The following is a 19,383-nucleotide window of genomic DNA, read 5'->3' as shown; positions in this document are numbered from 1 at the left end:
TGTTATCTATGAACAGCAAGGGCAATAGGCCAAAAAAGCAATATTTTGTATGGTTTTAGAAAAAGACTGAAAGAAACCTTATGATGCTCATTCTGTTGTCTGCCTCAGAGTTTCTTTATTAATATGGTCTCCTAAGTCTGAAGAGATGCCTGGATTTTGTAAAGATCACTTTGAACAGGAGACACCATAGCATTTGACTTCTGAGGCTCTGCTAATCATCAGCCTTGGAGGTTATCATGTAAGTGCCACCACTACTCAAATGGAGATAAAATTCCCATCCTGCCCTGGTACCTGTCATGACCCTATATGGTTAATACTCTGATATTAAAATAGGACGTTTGGCATTTGACACTTCTAACTTGTAGCAGTGAGAGCCTGAGTGTGAAGGAGAGTTCCCACGCGATAGCCGCCTTCGCTCCTCTGGAGGCAGATGTGGTGGCTCTGGCAGCTCTCCGACACGCTGGATCACCGCACAGATGCCAACTCCCTCACTGCTACCTGCTTTCCATTGAGGGACAGGGTCCAGCAAGTCCCTGTGTTTGTTAGACTGTGTGACAAAAGTAAATGATCCAAAAACTTTTTCCAGTCATTTTTTTAAAGTTTGAAAATTGTGGATTTTAAAACTTGGAGTGATTGAAAGGGACTGAAACAAAAGGTGGCACCTTTGTTGTTCTTTTGTGTTTTGCTTTAGACACGTATACTAAGAGGTGAGTATCTTTGATTTGCACTGTAATATGCACAAATTCACAGCTGTGATAACGTTGGGAGCCTCAGGTTAATATTGTGTCTGCTTAGGAAAGATTTCCTCTGTTCTGGGGAATCCAGCTTTTCCCTTCAGTCCCTGTGAAATTTTGCTAGTCTTCACAATTTTCCTTGGAGATAAAATCTGTGCATCTGGCTCCCTCCAAGTGTTGTTACTGATAGTTCTCAAATGTTACCAGGCTGGGCCTGTGCAGAAATTATCTGTGAAGTGAATGTCCTGTTGTAATCCTGACCTAATGAGCAATAACTGTCAGAACACTGACACAGGCCTGCTGGGAAGTTATATCATTTATCTAAGACTGGGTATTTTTACAGTTGTAAGGTTGTTCTTCTGTTACATTTTTTTTGTGATTGACTTCTGTCTCCTTTGGCTCATAATTGAGGTAGAAATTGAAAGGCAGAGGAGTTCTGTTTCTCGGCTTGTTCAAGGGATCATATGCTTGTGGCACCAGCTGACTTGAACGCAGATATTGCCTGTGACAGGAAAATGTGCAAGTAGATAATAGAGAGGAGTCTTGAATGAAGTATTGTCTTGTGTAGAGGATAAGCATAAGATCAATGATCCCTCATAAATTCACCCCTGTTTTTAAGACTTGCTCAATATACTCGTCTACTGCGCTGAATGAATTTTTACTTCTTGAGGCATAGCTAGACTTAAAAGTGTAACAAAATCTGTATATAGTGGAAAAATCCTATTAATCTCCAGTAGTATATCACATTTATGTACTCTGTTGTAGGACTTGATGACTTCAACAATATCCATGTATTGATAAAAGTGCTTCCACGTTCTTGGCAATGTTTCTGTTGCAGCGACTGTGGAATTTTCCCTGAGCTATGTACTAGTCTGGCATCTCATCAAGTGGTTTTGCCGTTTAGTTTTATGATTTAAGCTTCTAGCAATTCTCTGTGAATCTGGTGATTCTTTTTAGTCTAGAGATGTTACAGAGTTATTATTCTCTTGTTAATTAATAATCACTGGTTCTCCTGCAGGCACCCTGTGGAACTTGTCCTCCTATGAGCCCCTGAAGATGGTCATCATCAACCATGGTCTGCAGACACTTACCAATGAGGTCATTATACCCCATTCAGGTTGGGAGAGTGAGCCAAATGAGGACTCTAAGCCTCGTGATGCTGAGTGGACAACTGTCTTCAAAAACACTTCTGGTTGCTTACGGTAAGATGGAGCTGGGGAGTATTAATCTGTTCACCATGTCCTGTGTTTAGGATTTTATTAAAATTATTTTGATTTGAAATAAAGTATCACGTGCCTGTCATTTTTGCAGAGATATCCCCATTTCAGTGACCACAATAGCAATGCTTGGAGATACTTGCCTGCCACGGACTCTCTTGTTGTAGGGCTTGTTAATGTAGGTCTGTGCAGTGGGATCAGTGTGGAGAGTAGGTCATTTATCCAGGTTAGAGGGAGTGGATCTGTATAAGGAAATGTGTACTACGATGGAGAGTGACCCAGGTAAGGTTAACTGCCAAGCTAAGAACAAAAAAAGCATTTTGCAGTGCAAACTGTGCCCTGTGTGCTGAGAATCACAGTTTAATATGTTGATTGTACTCTGTTCAGTGGGCTGTTTCTTCAAATTTTGAGTGCTTCTCTGCTTCCCTTGATGGTACTGTTTTTATTTATTTGAATAATGTGTTTTCAAACAATCCTTTCTTGATTTTAGGCTTTCTCCTATCAAAAAGCATTTTTTTGCAGATGCTGAGGAACTAGTTTCAGGGAATTACACTGAGCATGAAACATGGATCCAGTTTTAGATACAAACACTTTTGTGGACACACTCCTGTTTTAAGCTAAAGTGACTGAAGACTAATGGGAAATTAGTGAAGAATGTGAACTACTAGCCCTTTAGGAACCTATTTCTAATATTCCTTGCAAAGGAGCCTTTTCTGGTTAGAAATTGTATTTGCATTTCTGAGAGCTCCTTGAGAGTAGGGCAGTACATGCTGGAAGCTGGGGTCAGAGGAGATCCACCCTAATGCTGTCTGAAAAACATGAGGAACATGTTCCCTAAACACAGTGTCTTTTATTTTGCTTTAATTTGAGATAAAATAGTGAAGGTGCCCTGTTAGATTCTTCAGCTTTGTGGGGAAGTAATTTAGTTTGAACAAAACTAATAAAGATTTGGCATTGTACCTTCTGTTGCTCTGAAGTATACTTCTGTCAGATTTCTACTGATTAATACATCTTCAGAAGTTGATTCATTTCTGTTTCTTGGGCTTGTGGTCTCTAAATAGCAATAACCATTCCCCTGAGTAACTTCACAAATGAAGAAAGTAATGAAAAGTGTTCCAAAAGGGCCCATTACTGAAATTATTTGCAGTCCCACTGGAAACTAAGGTCCTTTAAGAAGGCTCCAGACATCATAGGTTTTTACTTACTAGTGTCTCATTTTCTAATGGTGTTCTGCCAGAGGAAATTAGTCAAGGTGAGGGATAAAGGGATTATCTGAATGAATATGAGATTCTCCAGTAAGTGTAGACAAAAAAATTGATCATTAGTAGACTAACCTAATGCACATCATAAATTTTTATTAGTATGCACAGTGTCCTGATTCACTTGAACTACATTCCAGGATAGTTTTGGGGTTTTATTGGTTGGTTGGTTTGTTTGGGTTTTTAAATTTTAAAGTAAGGTACTGGTTTTACAGGACATGCAAAAGCTTGTGCCACTTTGAACATTTCATATTCTTCAAGGCTAATGAAAAGGTATGTGGAGCATAGCAGTACTGAGATAATGTTAGTTAGAGAATTTGAACTTTTTGTAATTAAAAGTGGTCCTGATGCGCTTCAAATGCATCAGTACGGCACCCGAGGAATGGTGACTGCTTCTGTTGAAGGAGAGAAATGTATTTAGTTCTTTCATCTATAGTCTCCGCTGTCATAGTCACGTGGGACTCTGTGCTTCCTTGTGGAAAATTTGAAGCTTCAGTCAGATGTGAGGCAAGGTGATTTCATGCTTGAAAGTAGTTGCTTAAGGTAAATGGAGACATGATGACAGGTTAGCAGAGAAAGGTAATCTGGAAAAGGTAGTTTGTCCATGTTTCTGTGCTGTGCTGTGGAGAGAACAACCTCTTGCACAGGAGGGAGAACTGTCTTGCTGTCTCCTTACTTCCTGCAGTGAGATAAGGTGAGTCCAGGACAACAAAGATGCAGGAGTAGGTGAGTTATGAGCTGTCTTTCAGTTGATGATACTTCTTGTTCCAGTGTTGGTGATATTATGTACCTTTTGTAAAGCACTTCCAGATCTAGGGATAAAAATGAATATATCAAAAGTGATTATCATTACTACTGCTGGAAATAATTTTGTGTTGTTTGTTGAAATCCTCTGCAGCTCATCCTTAAAAGCACCAGCAAGATAAGGTAGTTGACACCAGCAGAGAATAAATTGTTGCAGCCATCTGTCTGACAGACATCAGTGTTTAAAAACCCCTTTGCCTGGTCTTCTCTTGGTGACACAGTAGCTGGTCCAAGAAATTCAGTTTTCCATGAATGGAACTTATTGCAGACTACAAACTGTTTACCAGTTTGATATTTAATTGGGAGGTTATTCCTCTTGATGGTGTGCCGTCTCCTTTGTCCCCTTTGGAGGTGAGCCTCTGTTGTGTGCTGCATTGTCTTCCAAAACAATTTAGAGAATCTTTGAACTCCTGAGGTTTCGGATGTCCTTGCAGTTCAGATATCCAAGCAGAAGATGGGCATTATGCATGTCGGTGGCATTCATTTCAGTACCATTTTTTCAGTTAATGAAGTTTATCAACAGATGTTTGTTTCAAACTCAGTGATTCACAAACTGTCCGTTAATTATTTGTGCCTTTTTTTTTTTTTTAACACTGCTTTCTGACCTTTACTTTGTTTTTAATCTAGGTCCCTCTCTTGGTAATGTGGAACCTTGGAAAAACTTATTTCAGAATAATTAAAAACAAGTCCTATCGTGTCTACAATACTTTTTTTCCCATGTAATTCATTAGTCTCTCTCTCTCCTCACTTGGGGCGTTCAGGTGCTGGTGTGTGTCCAGGTCTGAGTAGGGCAGAGGGTGAATTGTATCCTAAGTAGTCAACTTGGACTGCTTGTGCCAACAGGTAGATTAACATCTGGTGTTAGCAGCACAGATAGTGTAGTGCTGCAAGTGTATGTGAGATGGAAGGATGCTTTAGCAGCAGAGGGGTCAATAATTGGGGCTATCTTATCAGATATTTGTACCTGCACCAGAGCTGCTTTACTTGGGAAGTAACTTTGCAAGGTGGGAGTCATGATCCCTGCTTTCTTTTACCTCTTACCCAAAGCTGGGGTAGCTTGCTGGCTTTGTATAGCCCTGATTTCTGCCCATTTTCTAAAGTAACAAAAATCCATATGCATTGTTTGATGCTGATTTTGGTCTATATGGCCAAGGGGTTTCTGCTGAGGAATGGATCTGTCTGAGCTGCTGTCCTGGTTTGAGAAAGCCCTGTGCGTGACACTGAGTAATGTTGGACCTGGTCATGTACAAGCTGGAGATCAGGGAAACTGTGCGAAGTTTGTTGTAATAAAGAATGCCATTCAAATACTATCTCTTCAGTCATGAGTTAACTCTGGGATTACCTGTGACACTTAGTCATGTCCATACCAAACTGCCATAGGTAACTGACATTGTACATGTAGCCAGTAAGAATTAAGGGAAGGCCAGGCAACTGGTTAAAGTTTATATTGACTGTGGAGATCAGTGTTTATTTTACGGACTCTTTCTGCTAAAGTCAAGCCTTCTGCCATGACTGTGGCCATTGCAGGGACCTTTTGAATCGGGATACCATCTAGAACATGACAAGTAGGTTCTGTGTGCCATCTCAGTCTGTGCTTGACTTACCAGCAACTTTCTTCAGGCAAATATTTTGGGAGTCCTGTATTACCGTTTGCAAAATAAAGACTTGGCAGCACAGCCAATTTGCAAACTATGATCTGGTAATGAAATTTGTTGCATGTTTTTTCTGTAATCTTTGCCAAGAAAGACTTGGAGTTTTTAGAAACTAGTGCAGGTGATGATAATTTTGTCTCACTTCTCATTCTGAGATCAGGAAAAAGATGTTTCCTCTTCCATTGCTGTGTTTAGTTTATAGAGGCAGGCTTAATATGATGAATGGATCTGCAACGTCCATAATAATTTCAATACTTAAAATGGTCATGAGCCTTGTTACAGATATTATCTTGGGTGTAATTTTGTAAAATAAAAGTATTCTTATATTTTGTTGAACCTGTTGAGAGAAATGGGTATGGTGGAAATCTGGAAAGGAACAGTAGAAAACAAAGCAAAGATTGATTTATTGAAATTAAGTGGATTTTTGGTTATGGAAAAGTAGGACTGGGATAGAAGTAAGGAAGACATTTGCTAGGAGAACCATTAAATATGCACAGATGTTTCTTTATTTCATTTGGAGTACAAGATTCTTGTCTTTGTATTGTATTTTATTCTTTAAGGTGCGTGGAGAATGTCTCTTCTAGTTACTGTCTTTCTTTTTCTTTAAACCTCTAAATCCCTACTGGGATTTGCAACCCAGAAGCATTCATTTTTAAATTGTACTCTCCTCTAGTTTAAATAATGTAATGATTTGGTGCATCTTAACAAGGCCATTTCGTGATCCTTCCTATAACTTTGACCAAGACATTAAGATGCTTTAGGAGAAGAGTACAAGTTGAATTGCTTGTGGGATTAATGGAGCTAAGACTAGCTCACGTGTACCCAGGCAGTGCCAGAGACCTTCGCTGTGTCACCACGTATCTCCCAAGGTGCTGCTCTGCTTTAGAGGAGAAGTGCTACATTGGTGGGTCAGAGGGTACTGCTGCGGTCACATCCTTTTTGTTTTCTGTGTAGATAACCACCATGATTCATAGTTCTCTGGAAGCAGCAAGGATTTAAATGGTTTAAAAATGAAATTCATTCTTGGCTTAATTGCTGTTTTCTACCTAATTACTTTTAATTCTCCCTTGGATTTTTTCACTTCTAAGAGGACAGAGTAGAACTTAGTTCCTAAATTGCCAACTTTCTAGCCTGATTCCTGTGCTAAACTGACCTGCTGTCAACAAATGTTAAATGAATTAATTTGCATAGCAAACAGATGCAAAGTGCTCCTTTTTCCAGGGTAGCATCTGTAGTTGCAGCATTTCTTGTCAGTTCTCCAACTACACAGAAATTGGCATTCACAAATAGCCTCAGGGTTCAGAGACCTGGCTGTGGGTGTACGAACACAAACAAACTGCACCCACTTGACTTCCACTAAAAACATGCATTCTTCAGACTGAAATTGCACATAACAGCTTGTCCAGCATCAGCTCCTGAGAAGAGAAGGGACAACCTGGTGGCTAGAGCTGTAACTCTTGAAGTATGGATTTAATTGCTGTTCTGCTATTATTCTGACATAATTACAGACAAGATTAATGATACAAACCTTTTTTTGTGGTGTAATTTATAACAGCCCTATCTCCTTCTGGTTTTGGTGAGATTCAGGCGCCTGGGTGGGTCTGGACATCAGTGACTGATCTTCACTTTCCTGTCTTTAATGTGGGATTGGCACCTCTGTCCTTACCTTCCCCTGAAGTTGGTAAACAAAAATAGTTCAAGGTTTGTGAAGTGGTTGGTCCTAGAGACGACAACTGGGAATAAGCACCTCCTGTAGGTATAAATTAAGAGTTCAGTCCCATGGAAACAAAACCTAACAGTTATGGTGTGAGGTACACTGTTTGAAGACTTAAGATAAGGATTTGGTATACTGAGACCCAAAAACATACTCCTGCAGGATGAGAAATGATCTGTAAGTATCTGAAGGCTCCTGCTACTTTTATGTACTTCGGAGCAAAGAGGATGACAGGACCTTGGTGGTAAATCATTAAACTTAGAATGTGCCAAATAGAGTTTTTGTGTGAGAATGTTGTCAGCCTTTTTCTGAGGAGGACAGAGAGCATTAAGGTACATGCATGTGCATCTTCTCCTGCAGATGTAACTTACAGTATTTCTGTCATATGTAACACTGCTTCATGGTAATGAACTCATTCCTCAAGTCCCAATGTCTTTATATACTTGTGAATATATGTATGTGTGTGAACACCTACAGCACACAGTCTTTGTAGGAGGAGTGTGTGCGTCTGTGAGGCACATGCAGGTAAAGAAAGTTTGTTAAACAATCTGTGGCCTGGTTTTGGCAGAAAAGTTCCTTCTCTGCATCTGGGAAATGATTGTATGAGTGTCTCAGTGATACTAATGTGTCCATTTTGTCTTCTCATCCCTGCATGTTGAATTTAAGGAAAGAACGGAAAAAAGTCTGTCAAAAGCCGGGTGCTTATGCCCTCCTTTCTTATTAATGATTAATGTACAGCTTTTCTCTGAAGTGCTTGGGAATTAGAGCTTTCAAAGTAAATTACCTTCAAGCTCTATCCATCTTTAAATCCTACAGTCATGATAACAGTATGTGGTGACAGTCACATAGTATTTGTCCTACCTGCACTCATATACTTGAGGCAGCCTTCATCTCCAGCTGACTGAAGGAAGAAGGCATTTAAGTGAAAATCTTTGACCTGGAAGTGCTGTCTAGTGAAGAGCAGGGCACAGGAGGTGAAGCTCAGGTGATGCTGCTGCAGTGCTGCCAGCTGAGCTGCCCTTGGAGTCAGGGGAGCTCTGCTTACTGAAGCATGGCAGGACAGAGAAGATCATAAATGTGAGTTTTCAAGTGCTGGGTTTTATTTTCTCTTTTTTGTCAGCATCAAATTAGTAATTGAGCTTCATGAGTCTATTAGTACAGAGCTCTCCTTGTGGCAGCTGCATTTCTCCCCTACTCCAAATAGGATTCTTTGACAAAGTCATTTGGTTGACTTTTCATCGTAATCGGCATGCTCCCCTCTCATAGTTCAGGCAATCATTTTGTGGCCTTTTGTAGGGCAATTGTTTACCCAGGGACACCTGGACAGGACCTCTCATGAAGCCTAGCACTGCCCTGTCCCACCCAGAGGAGATGAGGACAGATGCTGCCATGTGTCTGTCCACCCACCCACCATGCTTGGAGGCTGGTGCACTCGTATTGTTTTCATACTGGGTTCAGCCTTTGGGAGATTGCTGCTCCAGGAACCAGAGCTAATGATACTGTCAGTGTTTTGTTGTGCAACAGGTACTTTTGTACTGGACTTTCAGTGAAGGAATAGTTTTAGAAAGAGATAAAAACTGAACAGAAATTTGCCTGTGAATCTTCAGTTTGGGACAGCAAGCAGCACAGAAAAGGGAGAAGCTTATCTACCCAACTCAGACTGGAAAAAACCAACTCAAATTAAAACCCCACACAATAGAGAGGAGTCAGTGAAGGCAGTTTCTTAATTAGCTTACTGATACTGTGCAGGATCACAGCATATGGCTGTCCTGGGGCTTATACCATGAGCAGAGCGTTTAATTCGTGCTAGTAAGGAGCTGTTAGGGTTCCTCCTGACAGTTCCTGATGTTTAGCTTGTAATATAAATAAAGTATGCATGGATTTTAGCAGCAGAGACATAACCTAATTACATGCAACCTTAATGCTTTACAATCAAATCTGAAGTATAAATTTAAAGTTGTGCACTTGCTTATTGCCTTCAGTTATTCCTTAGGAATGAATCTAGGTCCCTTCTCCCTTGGCTGTCAGTGAAAGGAATCTACAGAAACATCTGTCGCTGTGGTGAGATGAAGAGCAAGACTGAAAGAAAGCTCACTGCAGTCACTGTAACAGACATCGTTTGCTTTGGAAGGCACGTGAGCCATGATCCTTTATTAGATAAATACAGCCTCATTTTTGTATTTTTGAGATTCTTTTCACATTACAGCAAGCATGTGTGATAAAGCAAACGGAGCCCCTTAGCCTTTCCTCCAAGCAGAGACTGGAATAATTTGGAAGCTAAGTAGCTGCTGGGCATCATGGAATTCTTGTGTAGTGCATTTCTGCATCATTTTGCCTTACAGGAGAGCAAGCTAAGGCCCTCCAAGTAGGTCATGCAGTTTACTGAAAAGTCATAACAAAGGATGGACTTGACATCTGTACCTTGTTAAACTGTACTGCTGGCTGTTGGGACCCTGCTTATTATAGACAGTACTGACATGAATGAGACATGCCACAGTGTGCATTGTAGATCTCTTGCTCTATGCCAGTGTTGCTGGAGCACAGACTAAGCTTGGGATGTCCTTTTTCAGGGGTGGCTTTTGATACATCCTCTTTTGAGCTTTTGACCAACTAAACAAAACCAATGCCTTTATTCAAATAGCTGGAAGGGTTTTACATGCAAGGCAACCAGAGCTGCTCTACTGCCTCTCTCTTGGGTCTAGCTGGTAAGTGGATGCCTACATGGAGCAAAAATCTCCTGTGGGATCTTCTGCCTGGATCTGATAAACCTTTTCTCAATTGAACAGCTGCTCCCTACCTAATGCCACCATCAGTAGACCTCCTCTGTCTTTCTGCTAATTTCCTTTAGACTTTGGCTTCTTCCTATTTCCTTCGTATTCTCTGCTTGATTTTTTTGATTCAGCTGTCTGCTGCCAAACTCCATTTTGTTGCACACACTCTTGGACCCGTGCTGCCTGGATCAGGTTATCTTTATGTCACAGGCAGCTTCTTTCTTTTTCTCTCTTATTTTCAGAACAATAAACTTAATACCAATTAAACTTTCTGGTATTTCATGTGAACTGAAGTATGGAATTCATTCTGTTTCTGCATGAAATGATGGAATGATTTTTAAATGCTGTGTATTCCTCCATTGGGACATTCGGTACCTAGAAATACACTCAGAAATAGAGTACATTTACTGCAACTATTATTTATCAATCTCCTTTGTCTGACATCCAAATAAAAATTTCGTAGTAGTGAAGCAAAGTGTGGGTGTGGAAGGGTGTTTTTATAGCAAGGATTTTGACTGTCAGAGTAGGTGGTTAGAACAACTAATATATTTAAATTAGTCTTGTGAGAACCTTGTAGTTTTATATCAGCTGAAGTATAGAAAACTGTCTGGATAGTGATGGTGTTAGTCAAGGTCTAGCGCTGTGTGTACTGCCTGCCAGCTCTACCACAGCACTGCTGTAACTCAGCCCACTTGTGAAGTGCCGCTCACTCAACCCACCAGGAAACCTCGGTCATTTGTACCTCTCTGCCTTGTAAAGATTGCAGGTGTCCTTATCTTCTTCAACAGTGCTGAGACAGACTATGTAGGAGCCAATATTACTTCTTATCCTGGCAATACAAAAGTAGCTATTAGAAGGTTATTTACAATAGTAAAAAGTAGGATTCAGTTGGACAATCTGAGACCCTGCAGCGTGCACATAGAGGCTGCTGAAAAGAGCTCATCACACTCTCAGCTTCAGCTCTCATCCATGCTTCTTCCAGAGAAAGGTAGAAATGTTACTAGGAGGATATCTTAAAAATTTCCAGTTCAGCTTTCTCTTTCTGTAAAAAACAAAGTCCCCAACCTGTTGTCTTTGTCCCCAGCTGGGTCTCTAAAACAAGCACTTTTACACCCACTGAACTGAAGTGGGATGGTAGGTGTTCAGTAATACTCTAACCCCTGGCTTTCAGCTTCATCTGCAGCACTGTGGGATAACAACTGATGGCCCTTTCCAGCCAGGTGGCAGACACAGCAGCAACAGGCTTGGAAATACTAGTTTTAATGTTCAGAGAAAAAAATGTGCATGCTTGTATTTTTGAGTTTCTCTTTATCATTAAAAAGAAAAAAAATAAAGCTCTGCACATCTCCACTCTATCTTTCGGATTGTTAGGGAGAGCGCAGTGGGGGCATTGCTACATGATTTGCATTGAAATAGTGCAAATTAAGTGCTGTGTATTTAATTACATTTAAATCTTTTCCCTTGAGGATAATCTTGGTGTGTGGCACAGACAGTAGTAACAGCTTACCTATCCTAGAGGTGATGAATGCCAACTCTGTTCTGCAGATGTAAATGTAACATTCAGACTTGCATATTATTAAGACAACTATTTGGTGATAATGATAACCTTATCTAAAGCATGAACAGATTTCTCAGCACATTCCCCGCCATTTTCTGAAGTCTTTAATACCCACAGACTGGATTCCTAGCCTGATGTGTTTCTATGCTGATAGATATTGACTTTTATTTAACATTTACTTAGTGCTTCTCTGTTTTGTTTTCCCAGGGAAAGCATATATTTGAATATCCTTACAAATCCTCTTTTACCGGTCCTGTCTAGAGACTGGGCTCCAAGAATTTGAGTAAGAATCCAGGTCGCTTTTTCCAGCTAAAGGCTGAGGATTTAAAATCTCTGGAATGAGATTTGTGCTTTACTGTTTTACATAAACTCAGTCATATAGTTGGTTTCCCTCCTATGTACTTTGAGTAACATGGACAGTAATTCCATGTCTTGTTCCTAGAACTGCTCTTTTCACTGTGTTGTATAAATGTACAGGAAACACACTGTGAAGCTTTCTCTTACCTTTTACAATGTGATGTGAGGAAGATACTATTGTTTTTAAAATGCATTTTTCACTTAATGGACTCTAGGAAAAGTATTGAAAAGCAGGGAAAGTTGGGGAAGGTAGCAGAGGCCTCTCTGGGGGTGAAGAGACAAAGCAAGGGAAGCAGACTGTGCCGAACACCAGAGATGAATGGCAGATATCATTCATCACTGTTTTGTGTAAAAGTAGTTCAGGTAGTTCCTCGTCCACATCCCCACCTATTTGAACAGGCACTCAACTTTATTTTTATTTATAACAGGATTTTGCCCATTATCTGTGCCTCAAAAGCCCGGTGGAGTTTTTGTTTCAAATTGTTCAAGCTTAAAAAGTATCTTTGACTTTATCTATAGAGGTTCTTGATATGAAACTGCCCCAGCAAGCAAGGCACTGAGATAATGTGTTTAATTCCAAAATCTTTGGGCCATTCCAGTTGTTGCATTTCAGCCTAGCTCCTAGGTAACAGAGTGAACAAGCACCTCAGCTAGGGTTTTGGCTTCCTCTTCTATTTGGTGTCTTGTATCAAACCTTCCAGCCATGGAAGATTTAATTTTCTTCTAATATAAAGTGATGCTTGTCTAATGTGTAGAAAAGTTCAGTGAAAAGCAAAACTCTCTATCCAAGTCTGGTTGCCATATGTTGCATATCTATCTGTTGCATATCTGTGAGTTTCAGAAGGCTTCTGCCCTGGTCAAGGCTTTGCATTCCTTCTGTGGAGTGTCACTCTGTGTAAGATGACTGCAAACCCTCTATTAAAGTCTGCTGGAATCTGTCACCTATTTGTTGATGTTCATCACTTTCAAGAAGGGTGTTTGGAAACTTTGCTTTAAAATTTTCCTTTGGAACATTATTTAGTAACATCTTTCATTCCATAGCGTGTAAGAAATCTGTGCAATGCATCAAGAACAATCCCAGTTCAGATGTAAAATTAGAAGAGACTTTTCCTGACTTAGTCAATGGAGTGTGGTATTGGGTTGCTGTTTCTGTCCTCTTTAATAACCAATACTAGTACTAGCTCTCTTGTCCATACAATCACTTTTATCTTCATGGTGCAGTCCATCCTGAAGACACAAGATATGAATTTGACTGATGACTACCAGGTGGTGTTTCTCAAGGAGGTAGATGGTATAGAGTCTTAACACCCCAACGCAGAAATGCAACCTGGCATTTTCCCGGGTTGTACGAGCTTTTGAAGGTTGCTCTGTGTCATGGAAACCAACCCTGGAAGCTCTTCTCTTGGGACTGCCAGATGACAGCTTACTCAAAGCATACTGTCTTCATTTACACCATGCCCACCTTTGCTTAGTGCTTAGGGATGTTTGGTGTACTCATGCATGAATCTGAAATGCCAATATTCCCATGGGAATTGGGAGTGTTGGAGCAGCAGAAAGAGCAGACTCTGTGAAGCAGGTGCTGATCTCCCTGGACTTGGGCTGAGATCTGTGTTGCCCAGACTTCTGTGAAGAACAATGCGAGCTGAGCTCTCTAGTAGATCTGGGTTATAGTTACACATGAGGAAATGGGTTTTGATTCTCCATGGCTGAAGCATCTTGCATGGAAGGAGGGAGGACTAGCAGAATCCCCAGAATGCTGGGTATTTATAGAACAGATGTTTCTGTGTGAGATGCTTAGAAGGATACATTTTCTGATGTGTTAATTACAACATTAAAACTGCCAAGTTTGATATCTGGGTAACTTATTCACAGCATTAATTAGCTATTAATTTGATCCTGCAGAGTTTTCATGGTTATTTGTTTGTGATATATGTGGGAAATTTTTTTTGAGGCATTAATTTTCAGTAAATTTTTCTATAGTTGAAGATACAGGAAGTGGTATCAGCAAATCACACTCTTACTGGTGCACGTTTGTAGTATCTTTTTCATTTATAACCTTTTCAATGTCTACCTACAGATCAAGAAATAAGAAAGCAAGATACAAAGTACTGTGATGCTGTTGATAACCAAATTAGTAAAACAGATGTGCTACAAGTGTGGTAGCACAAATGGATTATAGAAAAATTTCTTAGGAATGAGCCATGGCACAAGAAAGGTGTGAAGGATTTTTTGGGGGCAGAATTTGATTTCTTTGCTTTTTGAAGTCTGCAAATGTTCTTTATGTATTTTAGCTCTCTATTTCTAAGACTTAATGAGTGAGTAAGAAATGTGATATACAGCTCCAGATAAGGCCGTTTTTAGTGCATTTCTGTCACCCTCAAGCTTAATCAGTAATGTTCCACTTTAATAGATGTGCTTGGAGGTGGAGCTGCTGTCGTTTATTGTCATAACTCCTGAAAGGTTTCGCAGAGAATTTGAATTCTGATTTCAGTTTCATAAAGACTTTACCTTAAAATTCACATTTGGGCTTTTGATATGAAAGGATTAGCACAACTGGAGATGGAAAAACAGCATGTAGAGTTCTCTCTTCCATATATCCTGTGGAATCATATTTTAATATCCACTTTACCTGCCTTGTATCGGCCATTGCTAGAGGTGAGGCTGTATGCTAGGATTTGGAGAAAGGATTCATTCATCTGTTTAATTTGTGTTCTTAATTGAAAGTTAATGTGCTGTTACGGCAACCAGCTCACGATTAAGTGTCTTCAGATTTTGAGAGGTCTCCAAGAAAATGTGAGGTTTTTTTTCCTCGTCATTCAATTAACATACCAGCCTGCCTGGGTGATGGGGGGACGTGGGAGGGGACCATGATTGATTTGTTAATTACTTGGAGATTGGCAGTCCCTCTAGTTAGTTAAAAATAAAACTGGCTGCATGATCCTGATAGCAGAAGGTAATGATTGTGTCCTGAGCTTTTGAGAGCTAACCTCACATGGGTTTGTGGAATTCAGAGACCCTAAAAGCTCAAGTGTTGGCTGTGTTGCGAAATTAGTATATTTCAGCTTTGAGAAAACTTTACATACAGGTTTTGCCAGTGAGAACTATTAAGAATCATTTTGTCATTTCATCCCCCCCAAAAAAAGGAATTTTTTTTTAAAAAAAAAAGAAGGAAAAAAAGGCAGCATTTGGAAAATTGACTTGAATTTTATTTATTTATTGGGTAAAGGCAAGTTGATGCTTATGCAAGGCTGGGGCTTCAGTACGTAGTGTGCATTAACAAGTGAGGTTAAGTTCATAGCTCCCCTCTGACAATTCCTACAGTCATTGATATGTGCAACTTTAACAACTCCCAGTAGCCTTTCACTGCTCTTTCTCACATCTTCTACCTGTGCCATTCCCTTTTGCAATGTTTTGAGAAAATTAAAGCAATATAAACATACTGACTGTTGTCTTTTACTTTCAAAATGTGACTGAGCCAGGCTTTGTGCTGAATCTGCTGGACACTGTATGAAAGGTGGGCTTTAAATGTCAACACAAGGGATTTAAACTGGGTGGCAGTAACTTCCAGTCAGAAAGCTGGGGAAACAGAACAGATTTGGAGAAGCTTTGAGCAGTCAAGGAGACAGTAGTTGTGCATGGTGACTCTCATCTTTTCTTCTTTGGAATAGATGGGGAGCCAAAGAAAGTGAAGAATCATTTTATATACAGGTGAATTAAAATATAGCTTACTGTACACCTCTTTTTTCAGTTTCTGTGGCTATGAATACTGCTGAGCAGTCTTTGTGTCCTTTCCTTCAGGTGGTGAAAGTATTTTTCAGATTAAAAGTTATGGCTTTGAAATTAAATTTTGGTTTGTGTATTGTTTGCTCTGAAAAATCCTGTCCAGTTTAAGGTGTATGACTGAACTTGCCAGCAACTCAGAAAAATGTGTTTGTGGGCACCTCTTGTGACTGTTTTCCCCTTTTAGTTCAAATTCAGGGAGTTGCAGATGTGCATTGCCCATATTTTACTGAGATCTAATAGGTTTGTCAGACTATCTCCAAATTGTTCATTCAAGTTAATGAGTTCTTAATAATTACAGTATAAATTGACATACCTTCAACTTTACAGTGAAGGTTCGAGGGCTGAATTTTCTTTTAAATCTCTCCTGTTAGGAATGTCAGTTCAGATGGAGCAGAAGCACGCAGAAGATTAAGAGAGTGTGATGGCCTGGTGGATGCCCTCCTTCATGCTCTACAGTCTGCAGTTGGAAAGAAGGATACAGACAATAAGGTGAACTTGAGTATTAAAACTTAATGAATGCTTCCATTAATGTAGGTTGAAGTGTTGCATTGGGATCTGACTTCTATTTGCGAGTATCAGGAGTGGATTATGCTTGCCTCAGATAATATAGTAATTATCTTCCTCTCATCTCTGTCATGATATCCATGGTACTACTGATGGGATATCATCGTGAAGCTGCTAAGTTACCTTGTGTGGCTGATGAGGTGAGCAAAGGCAAGCAGTAGTGATAGGTGGGGAGAGTAGTCCTTTATTATTGTCAGTGACATTGCTATAGTTCTGCATTACTTAGTTGACATTTATAAGTGCAGTCTCCAAATCAGAATCAAGTCCCAGTGTATTGTGCTTTGCACAATACCAGCAAAGGACTTAGTTCCCATTTTAAAGACTGTATTCAGCACATCTCTAAAGGCTGTAGTACCTTAGACATTGGGATATGTCTTCAGAACTGCAACAATTTCATTGTGGCTTTTTTTTTTTAGGTGCAGATTTAGATTAATCTGTTTTTATCATAAATAATCTCATACTGCGGTGCTTAAAAGTGTAATTACATGCATAAGGAATATCCTAAGTTTAACCGGTTTAAAAAAAGAAAGAGCATACTATTGCTTTATCACACCAGTAAGGCTTGTAAAGCATTGTTGTTATATTCTTTTTCAGTCCCATGGTGTGATGGACTGTACAAGGGAATTCTAAAGCCCTGTCACTTAATCAGATAATTCTGGAAGTGGGTTTTGCAACCACCTGGTGGTTTCCATTACAACCTATAGAGCATTGCTCTTGTCAGAATCTGATGTGCTATGGATTAGCTGTTACTGCAGGACAATGTGCATGCTCATTGAAAACCTCACAAGGCCTAGGTTTTGACCCAGAGAAAATTTAATAAAATCGGCCATTTGGGGATTGTAAAGGTTGGAAGAGTGGGAGAGGCTTGTATTAAAATAAAATCCTTATATGATCATTTTCTGCTATGTGTTTGATCTTTTGGTAAATTGTATTCTTTATGTAAGATCAGGTGGTATTTTTTGATTAGAGGGTTTTCATTTTGAATGGGTACTATTTATGAAGCTGTTCACTCCTGGAAGAATAACATTGGTTTTAGAACAAGAACAAACCTTAATTTAAGGGGTCTCTACTAAATCTTCCTTGAAAGCTACATTATTTTCCTGGGGCAGGTGGGCTTCTTAAAACTTCCCCCAAACCCTCCACTATATAATATAATGGTTTTCAAATAGGAGGGTGCAATACTTACTATGACATAAATTTCTCTGTAACAGTCTGTGGAGAATTGCGTGTGCATCATGCGGAACCTTTCCTATCATGTCCACAAAGAAGTCCCCGGGGCTGATAAGTACCAAGAACTAGACGCCAGTCAGACTACAGGCACGGGAGGTTCTCAGAAGAAGAAGAAAGACGATGCTGGTTGTTTTGGTGGAAAAAAAGCTAAAGGTATGTGTTGCAGAGAGCTTAGAACTGGAAATGGATTTGGGGGTAAATTTTGCTGTGCAGGCCTGCTCTTGCAAGCACATGCATCGTGCTGGTTTAGAATGATGCCACTTGTTGGAGATCCTCATTTGTAATGTTGTGGCATGAGTTCATCTCCCTTGTTGCGTTACAACTAGATATTTGGGATTTTTTCCCACAATTACTATAGTTTTGCTTGGCTTTAAATAGGAGTGGTGCATGCTGACAGATGACACTGCTGTTGGGCAAAGATGGACGTACTCTGCCTCTCCTCTACATTGCTGTGTTCTTGCATCTGTCAAACTTATGCTTAGTCCATTTGCTTGGTTGTGCAGCATGTGTCACGGCCTCTGGAAGCCAGACCAGCATGCGTTCATCCCCATGCATGGTAGTCCTGTCTGTCCGTCTTCCATGCCTCCAGTCTCTCACATTTGAAAACAAACTGAGAGCCTACCCTCCCACTCACAGCCAAAACATACAACCTCCCAATTTTGTCACTCTTTCAGTAATTTAAATTGCAAACATGATTTTTGGAACTTTTAATTGTCAGTCACTTTTAGACCTGTTCTCTCCTCTGGGGCATAAGTGTTGCAAATGAGTTTCATTATAAGAGAGAATGAATAGTCTCAGTAACCTCCCCTTCCAACTTTCCTTTTGAAAGAGACACTCAAATTATATCTGTTTTCATTGTTATATTAGAGAAATGACTATTCCAGATTGAATTCAGAGATAATTAACTCCATTTTCTGTCTAGTCTCCATTCTCCTCATTCATGTGTACTCACATCCTGACTTACTGTTTATAGCCAGGTCTAAGGGAGGTTTTGGTCCCGAAGAGCTGATGTGGAATTGCTTGACCTTGACAGACTGTGTGCTGCACATTGTTCTTCCTTTGATCTGACCTGTACATGTTATTAAAATGTTACGAGTTTCCATATGTGTTATGGAAGTCATCACAGCGTCAGCTTGCTTTTGCAGACTAATCTGTCATCAGCTAGATTTAAATTGTATATATTAAAAAAAAAAAAAGGTAAAATAAAAAATTGGTGGGAATCTTTTCATGACTGGGAGAGAAACCAAAGAATTTTACCGCCTTGCCAGCCTGTTCTCACAGTCAGTGACTAAAACTTCAGTGTGATATCCTTTGGAAGCCTTGAATGTTTGCTGACTTGAGCCTATTCCCTGCCACTCATGGTCCGTGTTGTTTTGCTGCTTGAGAGCAACACAGTCAGTGAAAACATTTTTAGACATGAAAGCTATGAGTGTGCACTGTGGGAGGAGGGGAGTGTGCTGATGGAGAACTGTCATCATCCTCTTGATGAGAGTGAAAAGCGAGCGCTCTCAGGTGGCTGTACTTTGTCAAGTGTCTGCCTGTTTCCTCTGGGGCCGACCTGTCTCTGCCTTCTGTGTCTGTACGCCCAGATAGTTTCTGTTTATCAGCCAATCCATCTGATCATGTCTTTTTGGACAAATTGGTCACAAAATCATCTGACACTGAGGATGAACCCACAGATTTCAGTGAGCAAGGCAGGCGCTCAGTGACAGCTTGGATTTTGGCTCTATGCGTTCAGCA

The 19,383-nt window shown here is 40.1% G+C and overlaps 1 protein-coding gene across 2 annotated transcripts in view; it reads left to right on the top strand.

Annotated features, from left to right (window-relative positions):
• ARVCF (ARVCF delta catenin family member) overlaps nucleotides 1-19,383 on the top strand; it is an 89,081-nt gene that overhangs the window by 23,065 nt on the left and 46,633 nt on the right. For both annotated transcript variants that reach the window (XM_010163668.1, XM_010163667.1), the window contains exons 4-6: nucleotides 1,753-1,936; nucleotides 16,221-16,338; nucleotides 17,625-17,796. In XM_010163668.1, the coding sequence (XP_010161970.1) occupies nucleotides 1,753-1,936; nucleotides 16,221-16,338; nucleotides 17,625-17,796 (474 nt within the window). The remainder of the gene's footprint in view (nucleotides 1-1,752; nucleotides 1,937-16,220; nucleotides 16,339-17,624; nucleotides 17,797-19,383) is intronic.

Source organism: Antrostomus carolinensis, unplaced genomic scaffold (genome assembly GCF_000700745.2).
Source record: "Antrostomus carolinensis isolate BGI_N321 unplaced genomic scaffold, ASM70074v2 scaffold23732, whole genome shotgun sequence".
NCBI classification, from domain to species: domain Eukaryota; kingdom Metazoa; phylum Chordata; class Aves; order Caprimulgiformes; family Caprimulgidae; genus Antrostomus; species Antrostomus carolinensis.
Note: the sequence above shows the minus strand (reverse complement) of the source record. Positions and strands in the feature narration are given on the sequence as shown.